A 22,243-nucleotide genomic window follows, 5' to 3' on the forward strand; every position below is an offset into this window, starting at 1 on the left:
ATTTATAATTATACTAAACCTCGAGGGGCGTTAATGTAATTCACCCTACTATATAAGATAATCCCCACAATATTTAATGGACAAAAATTGCTAGTTTAGCAAAAAATAAAATATTGCATTTAAGTACAAAGTATGTGAGATCATAATATTTAATCCTCTTAATATTTTAAAACATTACAATTTGGTTTAAGGGCATTTTTACTAGGGGTATTTACAAAGTTGATCAAATCACAGTCAAACTTTTACTAGGGGTATTTTGGTAATAACATGTGTTAAATTCACCAAAACCTTATGATAGTGTTAAACATAAGACGGAATAAACCTCAAGAAGGATAAATGTAACATGAATGTATTTGTAATTATGTTAAAATTCAGGGGGTGATGATGTAATTTACTCTTTTTTTTTTGTATTGTTTAATATTTTACTAATTTAATTAATATTACTTTTAAAATAGTGATTATTTTTTTAAAAAATTTTAAATTAATTATGCGTGCTGCATACACCCGCAGTATAAAAAAGCAAATGCTGGAAGCAAATGGCGAAGCGCTGATTACTTCATCACTCATCATCACTGTCTGTTGAGTGTCATTGTAACCGACGAAACCACCAATGGCACCTTCCCAACAAAGCATTCCCATACCCCAATCCATCCAATCACTTCAAAACCTAATAAATTAATCTCATCTGTTGCTATTATCTTGAATTATACAATATTCTTCGCATACCCATTGGATTCTGGACAAAAAATTATTACAAGTTGACGTTTATTCTTGGTTTTAATCGCCACGCCGGCGTCCGCCATTGGTATTAAATTGAAATCCCACCTTCCCAACAAGAAATGCTCTCGAAATTCCGGTTCTTTCAAATTTCGGCTACTTTTTCTTCTCCCGCACCTCGGAAGAAAGTTCATTTTCCGCAAATAGTTGCGGTTACTGCGAAGTTCCGATCGCAGATGGGGGCGGCCTCGTATGGGACGTCGTCGAGTTCGGTGTCTAAGTTGATTTTCCGGCAGCTTTTTGAGAAGGAGTCGTCAACCTACACTTACCTCCTCGCCGATGCTTCTCACCCTGATAAACCAGCTCTGGTCGTGTCTTTTTCCTTTGCTTTTATATTAAGATTTTGAATTTGTTGGTATTTTTAATCTTCTCCTTTTAAGAAGAATTTTAGGGTAATCGGATCGTCACATTGTGTTTAGATTAAGAGGGTTTTGGATAAATGGGCTTCTTTTCTGAGCTTTCTCGAGGGTGTGGCTGTTTGCTATTGTTTTTCTCTATTATTCTCTTTTTGATCAAGTTTAGGATGAATGTGCTTTGCTTTCTCGCTGAAATGTGCTGTAATTGGCTCTCTAAATTCTTAGTAGACTTGCTGGACCACTTGGAGAGTGACAGATGATGCAAATTGAACGGGGCATGCATTTACCTTTAGCAATCTTTTCTTCTTCTTTTTCTTCTTCTTTCTTCCTTATGAACTTTTTGTGCCGATCATACTGGAACCAAGTGTAATGTTTAAAGTTTCATTGCGTGAATGGTTGAGATTTTGTTGGATTTGCACTTTGCAAGTAAGGGATGAGTTATTTGTTGATCAATTTAATAACAATCTACTCTTACAGAAAATAATTTTACTCTGTCTTTTCGATTTCGGATATCTTAAGAGCTGGTCCATATTTTACTCTGTTTCATTCTTTGTTTTGGCATTTGGATTCCTGATTTATGTACTGATGCAAGTTATTCTTCATGCAGTTGGTCGACCCAGTAGACAAAACAGTGGATAGGGATCTTTCTCTTGTGAAAGAATTGGGTTTGAAGCTTATATATGCAATCAATACTCATGTACATGCCGATCATGTTACTGGAACTGGCTTGATTAAGGTCCACTTAACTTCTCATTCTTTGAATACAGTGATTCAATAGTTCCTATTATTGTTTCCCATTTCCCCTCCAAATTTGTCAGTTGGATAGGCCCAGCTTCGAAGTATATGGTGCTTTTTAGTACTGGAAAAAACTTATCAATGGTTCAAGATTCTGAAACAGCATGCTAAGGGGATTTCTTGTTTGACTTGGCTATATCTGCAGAGTAAGGTTCCTGGGGTTAAATCTATCATCTCTAAAGCAAGCAATGCAAAAGCTGATCTATTTGTTGAACCTGGTGATAAAATCTGTTTTGGCGATCTGTTTCTGGAGGTACATGAAATTGTTATCTTTGTCTAAATCAAATGCACTTTTATTCATATGAGAGATATCAGGAGAGAGTAATTTGAGGAAGTTGTAATACAATTGCTGGCATGTGTATGGGGATTGAACTGGTAACTGGTTATAGTATTACTGCATAAAAGTTTAGGGATCAAATGTTAGATTCCCCATGTGGTTTGTATTACGTTTAAACTTCTGTAACCACGTCAGGAGTGCCTATTGAACCTTTGAATTGCTGAAATTTGCAAAACTATTAGAGGTAGTTCCAAGTTTGCCCAAGAAAATTGGAAAGAAGTCGGGTAGCATGGAGGCTGTAGATTGAGATATTAAATGGTATAGCAATGCACAGAGTTTGTCAAGCATATGATATGTCAAACTGTGCATCAGATATTGAGATCTATGTTGCATGCTTATGGTTTATGTTAACTTCTGTGGTTGTTTGTCTTGTTTATCCTCTTATATCACTGAGTTGTATTTCTTATCTTTTGCAGGTTCGTGCAACACCGGGTCACACACAAGGTTGTGTTACCTATGTCACAGGTGATGGGCCTAATCAGCCTCAACCAAGGATGGCTTTTACCGGCGATACTTTATTAATACGTGGATGTGGCAGGACAGATTTTCAGGTATTATTTGGTTCATGACAATAACTTTACAGTCTACTCCAAGATCAGCTCTTCTTGAAATCATTTCGACCTTAAGTTCAAATTTATGGTTTTTCTCAGCTCCTATCTCATGATATTTTTCTTTGATGCAAAGTTCGTTGGCTGGCATATAACCCAAATGAAAGAGCAGTTAGCTAAAAGAAAAGTTTTTCGGATTAAATTAATGGCATCATGTTACTTATGTATTGTCAATTCTTGCTAGTTTATGGTGAAGAGTAATATAAGTAATGGAATTTCATTTCAAAAGGAGATAAAAAGAAGACTCGTTATAGATGCTTTGGCGCTCAAAGATATAGCTGTTCTACGAAACAAGTTGCATATCAGTTAGATAATCCTTGAAGAAAAAGTTGGACGGAACAAACGCAAAAATTTTGCTCTCTGTTTTCAGAGTCCTTCGGCTCAAAAGGGATATGATTAATTCACAAATCAATCCCACTTGCTCTTTTTTCCTTTATGAGGTCAAGTTTTATGGTTTAACACAGTTGTTTTTGTATGCCAATATTTGGTTCCTTTTTCTTCTTGTCCAGGGTGGAAGCTCTGAGCAGCTTTACAAGTCAGTTCATTCACAGGTAAGAATGCAGATGACTATCTTTTATAACTAAATCAACTTAAGAAGTTTGAATTTTACCCTGAAAATATCCCAACCAACACATCAAACACTGAATGTTTGCTTAAAACAGATCTTCAGTTTGCCCAAAGACACACTGGTGTACCCTGCTCATGACTACAAGGGATTCACTGTAAGCACACATCTAAAAAATTATTGTTTTCTCTTGATGCATACACAGCAGAAGCTTATGCATCTGCATTTGTTTTTAGGTGAGTACTGTTGGAGAGGAGATGCAGTACAATCCCCGCCTGACAAAAGATGAGGTGATTCCCCAGCCGAAATAACATTGTTTACTAATTATGTATTATGGTGAACAATATGAAGAATATAATATCCATCTCACAGAAACAGCACATGATGAAGTTTTCTTTTGGATTGACAAGATCAACCTTACCCTATAAGTTTTGAATGGCTCTATCTACAGCAGTCTCTTGTCTCTTTGAATTACAAATGTTATTACACGGTTGAAGACCTTTTATGCATGCACAGTGCAATTTCACATTACTGCAAGAGAGCAGATTGTTTATTTGGAGTTATACATTGGGACTCAATATATATCTCTAATTAATTCTACTCTGATGTGTATTCTCTTTTTCAGGGAACATTCAAAAACATAATGGCAAGTAAGTAACGTCCAAGCTCTAATTAATTTGTTAAAGTTCATTCTATCACGTCAACAGTTGCTAATGCTTCACTTTGGTCTCTTCTACAGATTTGAACTTGTCGTATCCAAAGATGATAGACGTTGCAGTCCCAGCTAACATGGTTTGCGGTTTGCAAGATGTTGAATCCAAAGCCGCCTGATAATGTTTCTCCAGCTTAGATGTCAGGGGTCATGGATGTTCGGAAAACACACAATTTGTGGAAACTACAGGTGCATGTTTACTAGGCGAATCGTTGAATAATTGGCCTTGCCACGAGGCCACAAGTGTTGGAATGAAATGAAACGAAGCATGTGGAGTGTGAGCAGAAAATATTGTTACTGAGAAGAGAAAGATGGAATATGGAGAAGAGCGATAGATCCCTTACCCTTTACCTCTATTTCTAATCTCCAAGTCTGTAAGAAATTCAGAAAAATAAAAAATAAATACAAAATCAAATATCCTTTCTGCCTTTTTAAGCCGTGTTGCTACATCTGATTGAAATTTCTATCCTGGAAATGAATTGAACTGGTAAGGGGTAATTTGCATTTTGCACCGTTGAAATTGGCATGTTTGCACACTGCACCTTTAATTTTGAAAAATGGCTATTTGCACCCTCTGCAAATAGGAGTTGGCAAATAGGGAGAGTCTTACTCACCCTAAACAGGGGTGAAGCAATTCCACATAAAGCAATCTAATTCTGAACAGAAGATTTTGTACTGTGGAAATGTTTTTATTATTTAAAAATTTATATTTAATATTGTTGATGTTTGTTTTTATATAATAAAATAGACCTATTCAATAGTCAAAAAGTCATCGAATTTGTTGATATTAACAAAAAAAAAATTGAATGTAAATTCATATTTTCTTACGATTGATTTATTATAAGTTAAATAAATACTTTTTGATCAAACAATCTTTATAAGGGTGAAGATAGCTTTTTATATGCATTAATGTGTGGAGATGTATAAAAGTTATGGTGAAAAAGATTTATTTGACTTTTAATAAGTTAATAAGGTTAAATATAAATTTTTATTTAATTTTTTATTAATATTATTAAATTTGATTTGTCAGATGAAAACAAACGCGAAAAGTACTAAATATATTTATCTAAATTTATGTATAATACATTAAACTTCAAGTGAGAATGGTGTAATTATTCCTTATACAAAAACAATAAAAAATTGACACAAGTTAAAAAATAAATTTGTTAATGTTAAAAATGTGGAACGTTTGAAATCTTATATTTTGAGGCTGGATTCATATAAAATGTTTGGTAGAAACCATGGTGGCTAAAGAGTATAAAAAACATAAATCCAGCAAGCCAATAATATCTATTATCCAAATAACCCATCCCACGTGTGCCACTCCTATTCGAGAACAAGATCCCAACTTTATCTGCTTCCTCTAACACATAACTCTACACCACAATTCCAAAGCCAACCAGCCCCACAAAAATCCTCCTGGCCCCTTATTTGCAGCCTTGTGTTCACTGCTCTCTGCTACTAATTCTCCTCCTCCTTCTCCCCCTCTTCCTTGTTAAGAGGTATCATCACTCTTCCAAAACTCAGCACCAAAATGGCAACACAAGCATTGGTCTCCTCATCATCCATCTGCTCCTCAGCAGACGCCGCCAGGCAGATTCTTGGAGGCAGGTCCATCCATTCTTCAAGAAAGTCTTCCTTTGTTGTAAAGGCTGCTTCTACTCCTCCTGTCAAGGTCTGTTTGTCTCAAACACACACACTGAGTGTTTCTTCAAAGTCTTGATTGTCTTGTTCAAGCTTGAATACTTGGTTTTTTGGCCCGACTTGATCCTTTTTACACTCTCTTTGATTATGTTTCCAGCAAGGAGCAAACAGACAGCTGTGGTTTGCATCCAAGCAGAGTTTGTCCTATTTGGATGGAAGGTAAACTCAACTCATTTTTTTCATATGTTTGTAGCTGGATGTATATGAAGATTTTCAACTCTGATTGATTTTCCAATAACTTACTGTTTCCAGCCTTCCGGGTGACTTCGGGTTCGACCCATTGGGCCTCTCGGACCCTGAAGGCACCGGAGGATTCATCGAGCCCAGATGGCTGGCGTACGGGGAAATCATCAACGGGCGGTTCGCTATGTTGGGCGCTGCAGGAGCCATTGCACCCGAAATCTTGGGAAAAGCGGGTCTGATCCCAGCTGAAACAGCTCTTCCATGGTTCAAAACTGGAGTCATTCCCCCAGCTGGAACCTACAGCTACTGGGCTGATCCGTATACCCTATTCGTCCTGGAAATGGCATTGATGGGCTTTGCGGAGCACCGGAGATTCCAAGACTGGGCCAACCCGGGGTCCATGGGGAAGCAGTACTTCTTGGGCCTGGAAAAGGGGTTGGGAGGATCCGGGGACCCGGCGTACCCGGGCGGCCCGTTTTTCAACCCTCTGGGGTTCGGGAAAGATGAGAAGTCATTGAAGGATTTGAAGTTGAAGGAAGTGAAGAATGGAAGATTGGCCATGTTGGCAATCTTGGGATACTTCATACAGGGACTGGTTACCGGCGTCGGCCCGTACCAAAACCTGTTGGATCATTTGGCTGACCCGGTGCACAACAATGTGTTGACCAGCCTCAAATTCCACTAGAACTTGTACTAAATATTGTGAAATTTTACCTCTTAATTTCTCATGCTTCAAGTTTGTAATCCATCATGTGCATATACCATTGAGCTTTATCCCTGATACTGATGTTGAGTGTGTACTACCATTCCATATTGGATGGAGATGAAGGATCTGAACATTCACATAATAGATGAACTCTTTCTAACGAGGCGATTTTGTAAGATAAAACAGCAAAGTACCATCCAAATGGACAGTACCTCACTTAAGAGGATTCGTTGGACAAATGCATGCAACATCAAAATGTTAAGAAACTCAGTTGTAATTTTGCTTAGCTTGTAGCTATTGTTGAAATGCAGTTTGAGTATTTGCATGAAAGATAAGGATGCTAAGAAACGATACATGAAGGCCATAAGAGGCTTTTGCTCCTTAGGATTCTTACGATTTGTTTTAAGCTCCATCGCCCTTCGTTAGGAATCTTCGCATAGTTGTTTGAAGACGTGAACAGTCACAATAGTCGCAGTCTGAATGCAACTGCATTCAGCCAGACATGACTACACAAGCAAGAAAACTAGGCTAGTAAACATACTTAAGGCCACATCAAGTTAAAGAGTCAGGGTTCCAAGTCCAACATTCTACCAAGAAACTCAACGTTTTAGGCAAAATCACTCCCGACTCCAGCAGAGAGCTCACCAGCTTCCACAGCCACAGCACCGCTATCCACTGCAATATCATGGTCTTCCACCTTGGAGAAGCTTGCTACATCATCAAAAAAGCTTCCAAATCCCATGCCAGCTCGCCCTGATTCAGGACTCTTAGTTAAAGCAAACTCAGATGAGTAGCCAAGGGAGTTCAGGTAATCGTCCATCGATGTGTTGTCCATAGGCCGAGAAGCCACTGGTTTTTTCCATCCTCCCTCAAGAAACTCAGACCACTCTGGAGGGTAGTCAATCCCACATGCCGGAATAGGTGGAAAGAGCGGCAACAGAGCAGGCCTAGCAGCAGCAAGGCCTCCTTCCTCCAATTTGACAGCAGCTGTTGCTGAAGTACCTGCCTGTTGCTTCAATTTTATACCTGAAATTGTTTCTGCCACTCCTTGTTTCTTCTTTGCAGCATGAGGCTTCTTAACATCGAATTAGTGTAATTAGATGAATAAAGTTGTTTCAACTTTTAACTAGTCCAATGTTTTGACAGTAGTTTACCTCAACCAGATGCAGATTTCCGTATGTGTCAGATCCCAGTGCCTTGATTCTGCATTCATGAGGCCAATTCATTTAAAGAGACGTAGAAGTTACAATGACGCCTGACCAAGCACATGATATATCGATCGTTCAGGCAAAGGCGTAGTATAAAAGACGAAGCATGCTTACCCATTCATATCAAATGGACTTGAGCTTGAAGAATTACCCTGACCTTCAAGGCCTATTGCTGCCGCTCTCTCATCTTTTCTGCGGCCTAAGGGTCGAAAAAAAATTTCAAAGAGATAAATACATCAAAAGCAATAGAAGGAAACCTCCGTCTATTCCACGGCCAAATCAAAATGTCTCGTATTAGGCAATTTAATGAACTAGTTCAAGATTATTTGCAGAGTTTTAAGTGCAATATGTGTATTTCTTCACACTAATATCGTCCGCTTATGAATAAAACGTACGGTAATCGGCCGGTGCAAATTCCCTTCTCCACAATCTTCTTGCTGTCTTGCCAAGCCTGAACTTCTGTATGGCAATTAATGAATGAAATTCAGCAGAATTAGCAAACTGGAAAGCTTCTTACAACCTCAAAAACTGGTTCTTTAAAAGCAAAATATAGCTTAATATCCATCAAACCTGTAAGTGACTTTTCAGGTGGTAGAGAGTTAGTCCCTCGACTCCCATCAAATTTAAAATTGCTTTAGGTGTTGCCTCTGCAAGAATAACTTTAATTAATATATATATATATTATAATATATATTTTAAGTATATGATCATTGACGACATAACTTCAAACAGTCAGTACGTAGTCGTTGATGTGTTTGTATTTTGTAATGTTAACATAAGATGGTTTATATACATCCAAAACCATACAGCTAGCAATTTCTTCCCAAAAAAGGGAACAAAAATTCCTTAAAAATCCAATATATAACATCCTTTCACCTTTCATGAACACGTTTTTGCATGCACATATACATACATAGCAATTAATTCTTAAAAAACGAAAACATTTCATGCAGGTTATGAATTTAAAGCTGGAAAAATTAAAATTTTAGTCTTGTAATTACGACGGGTGATAATTTTAGTCTTGCACGAATTTATTTGATAAATCTTTTCTGTAATTTTAAAATTTTTACATATTAAAGAAATGCAAGCAACTTAATTTGATACACTTTTCCGATCATTTTAACAAATCCCAACCACTTTTGTCCTCTAAAATTGCCACTCCAGACTAAAACTTTCTAGTAATTTTCGGCAAGACACCTCTCTCGGCAAATCTACATCACATTAACCAAAATGGAAAGAAGATCAAATAAAATTAATAACAAGAACAATTAGTAAATAAATTAAAAACCATAAAGAAAATAACCAAAAACTCATGGACAGAAAAGGGAAGAGTACTGCGACTAACTATTTGCTCCACCAAGCTCATTCACAGCCTTAACAAACTGCTCATGAAGTTCCGGCGTCCAGCGCAGCCGAGGCCTCGGATACGAAGCCTGATACACATCTGTATCATACGACTCCACCATTTTCCCCGTCTGAATCTGATACCCGCCGCCGACCGCCGCCGTAACGCCACCCTGGTGAAACTGGTTCTCCACCACCACCCCACCAAACATACTTTCCTCTCCTCCTCCTCCACCACCACCGCCGCCGGCCCACCACCAAGAATCCGGTTCTTTTCTCTTCGTCGTCATCTACAGAAGATCTTGCTCACTGGCAGGCGACGATCTAGAGATAGAAATGGTGGCAGAGAAAACTAAAAGAAAAAACAGGTTGTGAGTGGTGAATAGGGAACACGTATAAGAGCAGGGTTTTCTTTTTTTCTGCATGTGTGGGTAAATGCGTTTGGTGGGGGTGTGATGCATGCAGACATATACGTGGAGTGGGCGTGCGGGAGGGCTTTCTCCTTCTCGCATGAGTGTTTGGTGGGATTGTCTGTTTCCTCTCCTGCAATTTAAGGTTATAACTGATGAATTTAATGTCCGGATGCCTTCGTGATTATGAAGTTGGTCTGTTTTTCGGGTTTTCCGGATTTTGTACTAATTAATATTGGGCCTGTTTAATTTGAATTTAAATTAAATTGGAGTTTTGCGAAATTTTGTTTTGTTTCTTACTTGGTGTGCATGTGCAATTTGGGAATTATTATGGGGCCAATAGATTGCAAAAAATAATATTAGTGATAAAATATCAAATTGTATTAAAATATGTATTAAGTGATCATAATTTAGTTTTATAGTACATATGATCGTTAGTGGAAAAAATTGTGCATAAAATTCATCAGTATAAACAATTAGTAATGAGAAATTTATGTATTAATATAAAAAACAACTGACACCAGCATTTATTTATTTGATAAATAGGTTGGTAGTTTCTTGTGGTCGTGGTTTGATGGCGGGAGAAGGGGGGGGGGGGGTGAGGCAGCAGGGAGGGGCGGCGGTGTTGGGAGGGGAGGAAGGTTGTGGCGAATGTTTGGGATTTTAGTGGAAGAAGAGAAGATGTCGAGGGGAGGGGCGGTGGAAGCAGGCGGGGAGGGGTGGTGGTGGCTGAGGAAGATGTGGTGGCGGAAATACGGCTAATAATAGAAAATATATTTTTAATTAATTTTTTAGATATAAATTTGATATCATTTTGTTATATGTATATTATTAGGGCTTAAATGTAATTACTGTCCTGTATCTATAGGGTAGATACAAAATAAGGACCGTAATTATAGGTGTGATATTCCTGTCTTGTATTTTTCAAATTGTGCATGATTTATGCCCTCTAACCAAATTATGACCAAGCTCTTATAGGGAGTGTTTGGGAGAAAAATATATGAAATATTACATAGATATTATCTCTTTCATTGGAGTAGACAACTGTTTAGCCTCTCATACGAAAGATGACTTGACTAGTTGGGGAAACCTCTAAATTACAAAAACTTGAAAGCTTAAACTATTATGTTTCAAAGAGTTGGGAAAAATTTCTGATGATCCCCATCTGTTTCGCTACTTAGAATGTCTAATTCAATATAAACAAATATTTTTTCAATAACCTGGGCTCTAATACCATTCTATCTGCTAGCCCCTTGTAATTGAGGTGTCTCAATAGAAGGCACCTATTAGTTTGCTAATCCAGAACCGATGGCTCATCGACTAGGCCCTTAGAGGTCTCCCCCTATGGAGATTTGCACTTCGGGACTGGGTAAGGTGGCCACATGTCACGTAGTAGAGAATCAGAGTTTTTTGTAAGCTCTATTACCATTCTAGGCGTGCATGGTGGTCTAAATGTTAAAATAGCGAAACAGGACCAAACTGCTCTTTTTAAAGCCTCTCCATAATTTGTTCAGATTTAGTCGAAGGGCAGCAACTGTCACATTTTTTAAAGTTACGGGGCAAAATTATCAAGGTCAAACTTAAAGGCCTTAAAACGCTACCCTTGAATTCAGGTCAGATTTTGCAATTAATACATTGGACAAAATGGTCTTTAATAATTAAACTTGTTATAAGTAATTTTTTTTTAAACATTATCCAATTTAACTTTTATTTATTTATTTTTATTTTTTCACAAATACTACTCATTTTTAAATATGCTCACAACTTCGAACTTTCTCGATAAATTTACTCAAACAGATCATGCCCCGTAACACGAGACTTATCCCAAAATTCCTCTTTTTTATGTATTTTTTTTTTATAATTTTATGTATTTCGGTTTTCGATCAACTTGTTCCTTTGGTTATAGATTTGTAATTCATTTTTATTCATTAAATAAAATAAATTTTAGTTTTTTAAAATATAATTGTAATGAAGTGATTTTGCAATATTATAGAATATGCATATTTGTAAATTTTAACTTGCATTCATTCTCTGAGTAATAGTTATAAGAATTAATTATATATAATTTTATTAATTTATAATTATTATTATAATAATAATTTAATGTTTCTAATGAATTTAATATTTTTATTTATTAAATTAAATTAATTAAAGTTTGATAATGCTAAACTAGTTTCCTGACTTGGCTGCTGTCAATATATCCATCCGTATTTAACTTTTTCTCTTCAACTGAAATTTTTATTTTTACGCATTTGTCATTTCATTATAAAAAAAAATACCATAAAAATATTATCGGGTTATAAATCCAAATTCATTGTCATTCTTACTATTTATATTTGTATAATAATATTGCGATGATTAATTATTATAGTCAAAATAATTATCTTATCTTAATCACTACTTATATATTTATCACTCTTGTTTTTAGTAAAATTAATGCTCTAATATTTATTTTTGAAAAATAAAACTCAAGAAAAAGGTATTGTAATTTAATAAAAAAACTATTTTTAACTATAGTCATAATGTGGTGTTCGGACATCGTCAATATTTAATTAAGCATATTTTTGTTATTATTATTATTAATAATAATATGCAAAACCTTGTAATTGTTAACCAATATAAATATAATAATAATAATAGAAAGGATAATCACACTCCGATCCCTTGAGGTTTGGTGTAATTATATATAAACACCTTGTGGTTTGGAAAATTACATATAGCACCCTTGAGGTTTGTCTCCGTCTAACCAATAAATCCCTCCATTAGTCAAAATTCACTGAATACGTTGATATTAATAAAAAGACTGAATGAAAAATGATATTTACCCTCAATTGACTCATTACTGACTAATTGCAGGTCAAACAAATTTTTTTTGAACTAAACTATCCTTATAACGATGAAAATATATCTCTTTATATCCATTAACACGTGAGAACGTATGAGGGTAATTTGGTTATAAAAAAATTTATTTGACTTGCAATAAGTCAGTAATAAGTCAATCAAGAATTAGAATAGATTTTTTTTAATTTATTGTTAATATTAATAAATTCAATGAATATTGACTGACGAAAAAATTTAATTATTAGATGGAAACAAACCTCACAAAAGTTTGATGTAATTATCCTTAATAATAATAACTACTGGGAGCCGCCGAAGCAATATTTAATTTGGAGGTGTATCGGGCCGGGCCGTCTGGAAATAAATAATTATTACTCAAATAAATCCCTCCCACTTCAAACTAGCCGTTGGAGGTTGCTTTGTAAACCAGCTCATCTCTCGACCGAAGACGCTCTCTTTCCTGTCTCTTCCCTTCTCTTCTCTCTTTCTCTCTACCCAAATCTACGTTCATTACACAGAGAACCGTTCAAACTTCTTCAATATCTTCGAATCTTCTCATCTACCAAGTGTCTTTGTGTGTGAAAAAGCAGCATTGCGGATATGTTCACTGAAGGGCTGGACGAGAGTGCCATCAACTGGATCAAGAAGGTACTTTTTTTTATCATGACCCATGATTTTCTTTAAACTTTTCTGAAGTATTTGTGAATGTGTGTATACAGTCATGGAAATTGTAATGTAGAAATGTTTATTTCATAGTATGGGGAATCACTCTGTTAATTATGAGTTAGGCCTTTCTTCCGAGATTCTTGAATCCTGAAGAGTGTAATGTGCTACGTAATTTAGTAACTGGGCTCACTTTTCCTGCAGGGATCAGATGTGGAACAGTGTCAAACTAGATCACCTTTGACTGAGAAGCTAGACACGAAGTACCCTCTTCCTAGATCACCGTTAGCGTATAGTTCTAGTAATTTCACGTCTTCCCATGTTCTGCCTCCTTTGAAATTTCACTCTGGTCTGCTGAAACCCATCAACACTGTCGCTCTAAGTGTTGACAGCAATGAGGATGAATCAGATTATTACAATGATGATGAGAGTGAGAGCGTCGGTTCGGCCCCGGACGAAGTATCTCGGAACCACTCTGATGATGACATGGTTGATAGGCCGGTGATCAGGGGTTTTGAAGAAGATATGTTATATGTCAATTCGAGCAAAAATCTGAATGACAGAAAACATGTGTCTACAATAAATAGAGGGCCGTTGAAAGAAGATCTCCGTGTTGAAGTTCCAGGGAGTGTAAGAAGGTTCACTGATGGGGAATGGGGTTCAAGAGGATGCGGTCCAAGCAGTGGAGTTTCCCTTGGAAGTTGCAGGATGTACGAGAAAAACCAACCTCATAGTGCTTATGTAAGTATCGGCGTATCACCTTGTTATTTCAAGAAGAGAAATGATATATAGTCAAAACAATCATAGGAAAAAGTTGCGATTAAGTATGACAAGATAATCAGGGTTTAATTTGAAAGTTCTCAGTTAATGAGGTTGGAGTATTTTCAAATGAATGCAGGGTACTCCAATTGGTAAATTAGGTGAAACTTTGGACCTAGGGACCCCCAGTGCACCACCCTTTATGGATATCGGCAATGTTCAGGACTCTGAGGTGGGAAGCGAGAAAACCACTGATGTTCAGTACAAAGAATCAGATCAAGGTTTATCTGGTGATAAAGTTTTTTCAGAGCAAAGTCAAAGATCTTTGAGAACTGAAACAGAAGACGGTGGAAGGTATGATGATACGAAGGCCATCGGACTATAATAGATGAAAATATTTGCATTGGTTTATTTAACACACTTGTTCCATCATTTGACAGTCATTCTTTGTAGGGATGATGAAGAAACACTACGGGAAAGAGAGCATCCTGTTCCTGTCCAGCATGCAAATTCACTTAATCACATGCCATATTACCATGCCAGGTTCTATTCCTTACATATTTTGTGTAGATATTGTTCCGTTGTTGTCTTACTTTCACCAAGGCATGTTCCTTCTCCTTTACTTCTGTGTGTGGATGGGGGGAAGGGTTACCCGTAAAGGAGCCAACAAGCCAAATCTCTCGTCAAATTAGTTTCTGAAACATAATCCAATTGCTTGGGTCATTCCTTCATCTAATAAGCTTTTAATTATGTACTCACTTGGCATTGCATCTGTTCAGGCATCATCTCCAGTGCATGTTGTCTGCTATGTAGGATAACTAAAGGTTTGACGGTCTAGTTATTAGCTTGAGTGGGTCATGTGAAAGCCCAAGGAACAAGTTATGTCAAGGATTTGAATTACAGAGGAACTTTTTTGTTGAACCAATTTTGGAAATTAATCTGAACTACATGCCACAGCCAGATGTTATAATATCTTTGGTTTCTGGTACTGACTGCCTTATTTAGATATTCTATAAATATTTGTTTCTTCAATTGTAATTCATCCTACGTGTTGCTAATGATGGCCAATTGTTTCACCTATTTGACTTATTTTACCCCCCGAGCTTCTGAAAAGCTACTTTCCTTTCTCACGACAGCGGTCAAAATGCATGGCAAGCACTCGTTGCTTATGATGCCTGCATTCGGTTATGTCTGAACTCGTGGGCAAGAGGATGTGCAGAGGCCCCAGAGTTTCTGCGTGATGAGTGCCTGCTCCTTCGTAATGCTTTTGGGTATGTGTACAGATTCTATTTTGTGTGATCAGCAAGAACTTTGAAAATCAACCAAACCTCATTGATTGCTGCAATGGAACTTATCTATAACTTTTCCCTCTTTAGACTACACAAACTATTGCTTCAACCTCGTGGTGTACAACAAGCGGACAGAGAAAATAAGGTGACGGAACAAGCAATGGCCTCAAATGTGAAAAGAACGGTTGGGAAGATCCGTGTGGAAGGTTTAGGCCTTTGTCTCTTAATGACTGCTTTAAATTACTGTTCGATAGTAGTATTGTAAAATATCCACACCATTGAGCTCCTATTAGTATCACATACTATTTTCCTGAAACTAAAACTGCCTTTTTGTGTCTGGGAAAAAACTAGAAGCTTGCAGCACTGATATGTGCTCTCTTTTCATTATGGCAGTGAAAAAGCTCCGGATAATACCTAGAAGAAAGCTGAAGAATACAAACTCAATGAGAGGTGCTATTTACTTGCAAGCTGGGGCTGAGTATGTCCGACATGTTTCATCTATAGTGAAGCACAGGATCAATTCTCTCAAACTCAGTTCATTGTCATTCCCATGTGAAGGTTTGTTATTCACTCACAAGCATTTTTGGAGTCTTTTAGTCAAGAATTGCTAGAACACTTTTTTTTTTGGCTGAATAGGATATCTAGCTTATAAAGATGGCTTTGGATATTGATGATTAACCTAGCTATTTATTATTAATTCCTACAGAATCACTGTTGTGCATGATTCATCTGAAAAGTTCGGCAGAAGATAACGAAGTGGGACCAAGTTCGGCTATCTCACTGCGGCCTGGAACTGGAGAATATCATGACTTGTAAGTTGGAAACATAGTTCGTTTTTTGGTGACCTGAAACTACATTAGATTCAGAGAGCAATATCAGATCACACAACATTGGACGTGATCCTTTAATGAAAACAATTACAGTAGAAGGTTTTAGATTTGCAACTGTATTGCTGCTAAACTTGTCTTGGTGGAAGAACTGCGTGGATCGTCTTCTTCATACCATTTCTGTGGTGTATTCTCTTTGTTGCCATTTCAAATTTTGAGCCATAATTTTGACATTAAACCATTTTCTATCTCACAAGGTTTTTTATTTATGCATCTGTTTTGGTACTGCTAAACTTGTCTTAGCAGAAGAATCATCTCCTCTACTTAGTAGGTGAAACTGATTATGAGAATTTGAATTCCAGTTTTCCTGAGAGCCAAGGAGATGCCCTTTTACTTGAAGTCCAGGATGCAATGAAAAATGTTCAAGGTTGTGCCACAATTCCAGTTTCTTCCCTGACGGACAACCATGTAAGTCAACTTCAAGGCAGATGAGATCTCTATTATCAGGATGGTTTATTTTCAAGTATTGACTCTCTTATATCAACTAATCATTTTTCAGAATGATAGAGTTCGGTGGTGGCCAATTTATCACAATGATAATGAATGTGTCGGGAAGATCTTACTCTCCATTGGAAGCACATTTACAAGTGATGAGACAATGCTTATGAAGGTTGAACTTTACAGCGCATGTAGTAAATGGACTTTCTAGACTTCAGCAGCTAAATTTATCTAATCGGACTACTTAGAGAAGCATCTTAGTTTCAATAATAACTACTGTCCCACTTAGCAGAAAGACGACAATCAAGACAACCTCTCGTGGTATATCTTGATTGATAATCAAAATAACCTGCGCTTGTCACTCTACCGAGTATTATGTTAGATTGTAAATTGGTTCTTTTGCCTGATTGACACAAAGTTTGCATGTAGGAGTGATTTGTGCTGGAGAAATAACTACACTTCTTCATAAACTCAATTTATTATTTTATTTTTTGTTCTTGAGATGTAGGTAGATTTAACTGATCCAGATGTTATCTGACTTGTAAAGTTTTTCTGCTGTAATCTGATAGAGTGGATCTATAGTCGAGACCGTAGCATATGATCTGTTGCTGGAGGCTGCCATGCGGGCACAACAGTTCGATGCACGAAATTTACGTATAGAGGGGCCTTGGAAGTGGATCCTCACAGAATTTGCTGAATACTATGGAGTTTCTGAGTCCTATACGAAGCTCAGGTACACTTACGATGCCTCGTGAAGTCATTTTCCATCTTTGAATTTTATTGAGATACTTAAATATATGTTTTGCCCTGCAGATACCTCTCTTACGTCATGAATGTTGCCACCCCTACAAAAGATTGCTTAGAGCTTTTGCACGAGTTGCTTGTTCCAGTCCTGAAGGCCAGAAGCGAGAGAAATTTGACAAGACAGGAGGTGAGTATCTCAACAAGCTCAATAGTCATACATCTTTTCTAAATGGTATCAGGAACTCTCATATTCATTGAGATTTACAATGGGATGGGAACTGGGCTGAAGATGGCTAGACATGTTCCTCCTTTCCAGCCAAAGAAGAAAAAGATCACAAGCATATTTCTGAAAGAAATGTGATCATCTCTAGGCATATTTCTCTATCAGGCTGCTCTTGACAAAGAGTATCATGAGATATCTCAAAATTTGAGATCTAAGAAAAGAACACATCTCCATTTCAACTGCCACTTGCAGTTCAAACACCCTGAAAGCCACACGATTTCAGAAATTATCGAAGAACAACATTTGTTTTTAGATCTCTACTGATGCTCTTAATTTCCTGCTTTTTCCTGAGGTTCTCCTATCTTTGTATGGGGTTCGTCCCAGATTACTTCAGATTGATCACACTTCACTTTTTAACTGTTAATAACTCGTGCATTCACAGAAAAGTATTTTGATGGATTGTGAGACGCAAGTAGAGAGGCTTCTGGCAGAGGTGTTTCAGAATTACAAGTCACTGGACGAAAAGTCTCCAACAGGGTTAGCAGATATGTCGGCTCCAATATCAGAAACTGCAGCACCAGCACTAGCTCCTGCCGTGCAACTATATACGCTTCTACATGACATACTTGCTCAAGATGCTCAGGCTACGCTAAGAAACTATCTACAGGTGAGTTTTATCAAATCGCTAAAACTTGTTAATATCAAGGAGCCACATCAACTCAAGTACAATTAATAATTGAATTTTTCGAATACGACACAGAAACAGAACCATGCATTAACAGCGCTAGTCAAGTTTTATACTAGCTATTCAATGCGATAATAGAAGCAGAGAAGGATCTATCTTTTCATGCATATCAAATGAAGATGGTTCCTTAGATTACTGTTTTATTACTCTAGTTTGTAGTGTGAAATAATATTGATAATTTACATGGTAATTTTATAGATGGCAGCAACAAAAAGATGTCGAAAACACATGCTGGAGACTGACGAGTTTGTGTCAAGCAACTCTGAGGGCTTCATTATGGATTCAGATACAATCTCCAAGGCCTATCTGAAGATGAAGAATCTCTGCATCAACATAAGCAATGAAATTCACATTGACATCAAGATCCACAATCAGCATATATTTCCCAGGTACCTGAAACTATATAATCCCACAAAAGCAAATAAAGCATTTGACTCTGATCTAGTTACAGATCATTCCAGTATACTGTGGCATAAGCACCATGGACACATGAAATTCTTGTTGACTTGGGTTTTATGTTCTGTGAAAATAAATATGCTGATACATAGGAAGTTGATCTAAACATCCATTTTTGTGGTTTCAGTTCAATAGACCTGTCAACTATCACCTCAGCAGTTTATAGCACAGAATTGAACAAGAGGCTTGGAGGTTTTCTTGCTGCATGGCCTCCATCAAGTCCCATGCCACATGTGAATGAACTTCTCGTAGCCATGGCTGACTTTGAGAGGAGTCTTGAGTTGTGGAATATCAGGTACATGCTGAACTTGGCCGAAGTATTGGATAATATACAATTGCCCCGTACAACCTTTTTTAGCTTTCACACTGATATTTACATAAAAACTTCTGTGCGCAGCCCTGTCCAAGGTGGAGTTAACTCCAGAGACTTGTACCACGGTTACATTATGGTCTGGATACAAGATTTGCAACTTACTTTACTTGATCTTTGCAAAGCAGAAAAGGTACTTCTATTAAGTATTATTCACTCATGCAAAATGGTCTTATCCGCATGATGTATATATGCCTGATCATTTGTTTTCTTGATCAATGGTGGAGTAAAAAGCAATCAAAGGAGGATGTATGTTATCAAGTTATTGCTGTAACGAAGATAATTTTGACTATGGCATATGGGACTTTCCTCGTGCAGGTACCTTGGTCTGGAGTGTTTACCAAATACTCAACCTCTCCCTTTGCTGAGGAAATGTTTGAAAAGATGGCAAGAATGCTCAGCGAATATGAAGTTGTGATCAATAGATGGCCTCAATACACGTTGATTTTGGAGAATGTAAGTTCTAGCTTTAGTTAATGAGCTATATGTTAGAAGCTGCTGATATAGTTAGGAGAACATGCTTTAGCATCAAAACAAACAACCTCAGCAACCAACAAGGAGCATGCTCTGTTATAATCATATAATGCTCGAGTAAATGCGTAGACAGACTATGATCAGCATTATGTGCATACCAGCATTATTGCGTTTAATCATTCATCTCTAACATGACTTCAATTTACCTATTTTAGCTTATATTTGTTATTTCTTGATGTGAAAGGCTGCTGCAAACATAGAAAGAGCGATAATTAAAGCATTGGAAAGGCAATACCATGACATTTTGACCCCTCTTAGAGATAGCATACCGAAAAGACTTGGTATGCAGGTACAAAAATTGGCAAGGAGGCAATCAACCACGTATTATTCCATTCCTAGCCAGGTGAGTTCCGCTTGTGCAAGAAACTATACTGACGGGCTTAACTGATGCAATATCTTAAATCATCTTTTTTTTCCCAACTTAATCATATCCCCCTTGGTTTCAGACATCTGCCAAGGTACATATTTCCTTTGCTTCTCAGAAGCAATTTATGTCAATCAAACCACCTGTCAATTACTGCTCGAAGTATTCATCTAATTGAATTATCCTTTTGCTTCAGAAATAATAAAAGAAATGATACTAATTGGATTAAAACCTGACCTGCTTCATATGTCATGGAACACATAGTATGTATAGTAACTATGTGCTATGCATAGATAGGCATGCAGCTAATTCTTCTGTTCCGTTTGTATTTGGCAGCTGGGGATATTTCTGAACACTATGAAGAGAATTCTGGACGTCCTTCATTGTAGGATTGAGGATAAACTGAAATCATGGGCATCCTATTTGCCCATAAATGGAGACAATAAGTCCACTTTTGGGGAGCAGATGAATGCTACAACTGTCCTCCTTCGGACAAAGTATAAGAATTACATTCAAGCAATAGTGGTCAAGCTTGCCAGCAATGTAAGCAGTATTTCTAACCTAAATGACTTTGCATACTGCAAGTCCAGAAATTTATCTTCTATCATCAAGAATCTGAAACTTTCACAGAACCTCATGAACCATGCACACAGATATTTTTCACCTTACAACTAAATATGTTGTGGGATCTTCTTATATCCAAGAAAATCGAAATATATGGTGGCAATTTTTTTCAGAGAAAATGTTAGTGATTATCCTCACAATTCTCTGTTGCATATTTCAGATGCAAGCTAACAGGAGCACCCGTCTCCAAAGGATCTTGGAAGATACAAAAGAAGCAGACGGGGAAGCTCAGATTCGCGAGAGGATGCAACTTCTGAGCACACAACTCTCTGAATGCATCTCTAACTTGCATGAGACTTTTACAAGCCAAATATTTGTTGCAACCTGTCGAGCTTTCTGGGACAAAATGGGACAAGTAAACTTAAAACAACCTCTTTTCTCTTCCTCTCAAAATATATTTGATACTTCTCATTTACTTACATTTTTCCACTTATTAGATTGTATTGAAGTTTCTGGAGGGCAGAAAGGAGAACAGAGTTTGGTACACCGGATCCTACCATGCCCTCGGGGTGAGTTTTCGGAGAAACCATTTCTCATAAACAGGAAACTGAGTGAGATCTTACTGAACATGGACATTCATTTCAATCATTTCGTTCTTGTTTTCAGATTCTGGACGACGTATATGCGTCTCAGATGCAGAGGCTGCTAGGAAATGCTTTGCAAGAAAAAGACTTGGAGCCCCCGAGATCAATTACTGAAGCTCGATCTATTTTGTCAAGAGACACTACAAACAGAATGGACTCATCCTCATACATATATTTCTAAACAACATTTCTTGGAAATGTTACTTTCAATTCAAAAAGAGCTGTCATCAATAACACAATGCATAGAAATTTTTTGGTATATATAATTCTTTTGTATGTAGAACGACAATTGTTTAATAAAAATTCTTTTACATATACTGTAGTTTCTTGTGTAACAGTAACTTAGCATCATCAAAATGACATTTACCTTCCTTGTTTTTGCTCCAGCGAAAGATAAACTTTTCATTCTTCTTTCTGATTATGACTTAATGCCAAGTGTACGTACAAAAGAGAATATGTTAATGTCTGAAACAATTGGACCAACAGAAGAACAATCAATCATGGTCTGTCTTCCCTGCGCAGCTTCTGGGTTAATGGCATACAATCTCCTCCTATGATCACGGCTTGCCATCCATGATGAACAACAATGGCCTTCATGCATATGCAGTGGACTGACCAGTTTCAAAATGCAGGCAGATCAACACCACCACCAGCACCTCCAGCATCACCACGACCTCCGTCATCACACCACCCCTCGCCACCATCACCCCCGCCATCACCACGACCGTAGTTGCGACAAGCAAGGTTGAGCATGCAAATGATTAACATGCCCACAAAAAAGATGCCAACCACAGCTAAAACTATATACTTTTTATCCAGCATTGTGACAGACTATGCATGGTCGATCATAGATGTACATTTCTCTAGATATTATAGGTACAAGAACCCTTTAGTCGCCTTGAACTTTCTTTGATGAAGATATTGGCAATTCAAATGAAATTGCCCTGCAGCTCATGTGGTACCACACACGTTCTCATTACTTCTGGTGATATAAATGACCTAAGGTCTATGGGCCACGAT

At 37.3% G+C, this 22,243-nt stretch overlaps 4 protein-coding genes across 5 annotated transcripts; 3 read left to right on the top strand and 1 right to left on the bottom strand.

Moving 5' to 3' along the window:
* Positions 568–4,648, top strand: LOC105165531 (persulfide dioxygenase ETHE1 homolog, mitochondrial). Its single transcript, XM_011084577.2, has 9 exons — positions 568–1,085; positions 1,741–1,869; positions 2,074–2,181; positions 2,682–2,816; positions 3,383–3,424; positions 3,536–3,595; positions 3,675–3,728; positions 4,064–4,088; positions 4,178–4,648. Exons 1-9 carry the CDS (start codon positions 840–842, stop codon positions 4,267–4,269), a joined length of 891 nt encoding a protein of 296 aa, XP_011082879.1. The 5' UTR covers positions 568–839; the 3' UTR covers positions 4,270–4,648.
* Positions 5,542–6,818, top strand: LOC105165532 (chlorophyll a-b binding protein 8, chloroplastic). Its single transcript, XM_011084578.2, has 3 exons — positions 5,542–5,825; positions 5,952–6,013; positions 6,107–6,818. Exons 1-3 carry the CDS (start codon positions 5,685–5,687, stop codon positions 6,720–6,722), a joined length of 819 nt encoding a protein of 272 aa, XP_011082880.1. The 5' UTR covers positions 5,542–5,684; the 3' UTR covers positions 6,723–6,818.
* On the bottom strand, positions 7,039–9,727 carry LOC105165534 (myb family transcription factor APL-like). Of its 2 annotated transcripts, none has more exons than XM_011084580.2 (6): positions 9,297–9,727; positions 8,522–8,598; positions 8,347–8,410; positions 8,066–8,150; positions 7,898–7,946; positions 7,039–7,815 (listed from the first exon to the last, which is right to left on the bottom strand). In XM_011084580.2, the coding sequence occupies exons 1-6, from the start codon at positions 9,583–9,585 to the stop codon at positions 7,351–7,353; spliced, it is 1,029 nt and encodes a 342-aa protein (XP_011082882.1). In that variant the 5' UTR covers positions 9,586–9,727; the 3' UTR covers positions 7,039–7,350. The 2 variants fall into 2 exon arrangements, with proteins under 2 accessions (XP_011082882.1, XP_011082881.1); XM_011084579.2 differs by having other exon boundaries at positions 7,039–7,818.
* LOC105165535 lies at positions 12,968–21,991 on the top strand. The gene is made up of 22 exons (XM_011084581.2): positions 12,968–13,191; positions 13,411–13,947; positions 14,105–14,319; positions 14,419–14,508; positions 15,102–15,236; positions 15,342–15,460; positions 15,648–15,812; positions 15,961–16,066; positions 16,444–16,549; positions 16,641–16,751; positions 17,149–17,312; positions 17,393–17,510; positions 17,989–18,213; positions 18,490–18,680; positions 18,875–19,042; positions 19,145–19,250; positions 19,436–19,573; positions 19,836–19,994; positions 20,352–20,558; positions 20,800–20,994; positions 21,077–21,148; positions 21,246–21,991. Exons 1-22 carry the CDS (start codon positions 13,144–13,146, stop codon positions 21,402–21,404), a joined length of 3,534 nt encoding a protein of 1,177 aa, XP_011082883.1. The 5' UTR covers positions 12,968–13,143; the 3' UTR covers positions 21,405–21,991.

This window comes from Sesamum indicum, linkage group LG6, assembly GCF_000512975.1.
Source record: "Sesamum indicum cultivar Zhongzhi No. 13 linkage group LG6, S_indicum_v1.0, whole genome shotgun sequence".
Taxonomy (NCBI): domain Eukaryota; kingdom Viridiplantae; phylum Streptophyta; class Magnoliopsida; order Lamiales; family Pedaliaceae; genus Sesamum; species Sesamum indicum.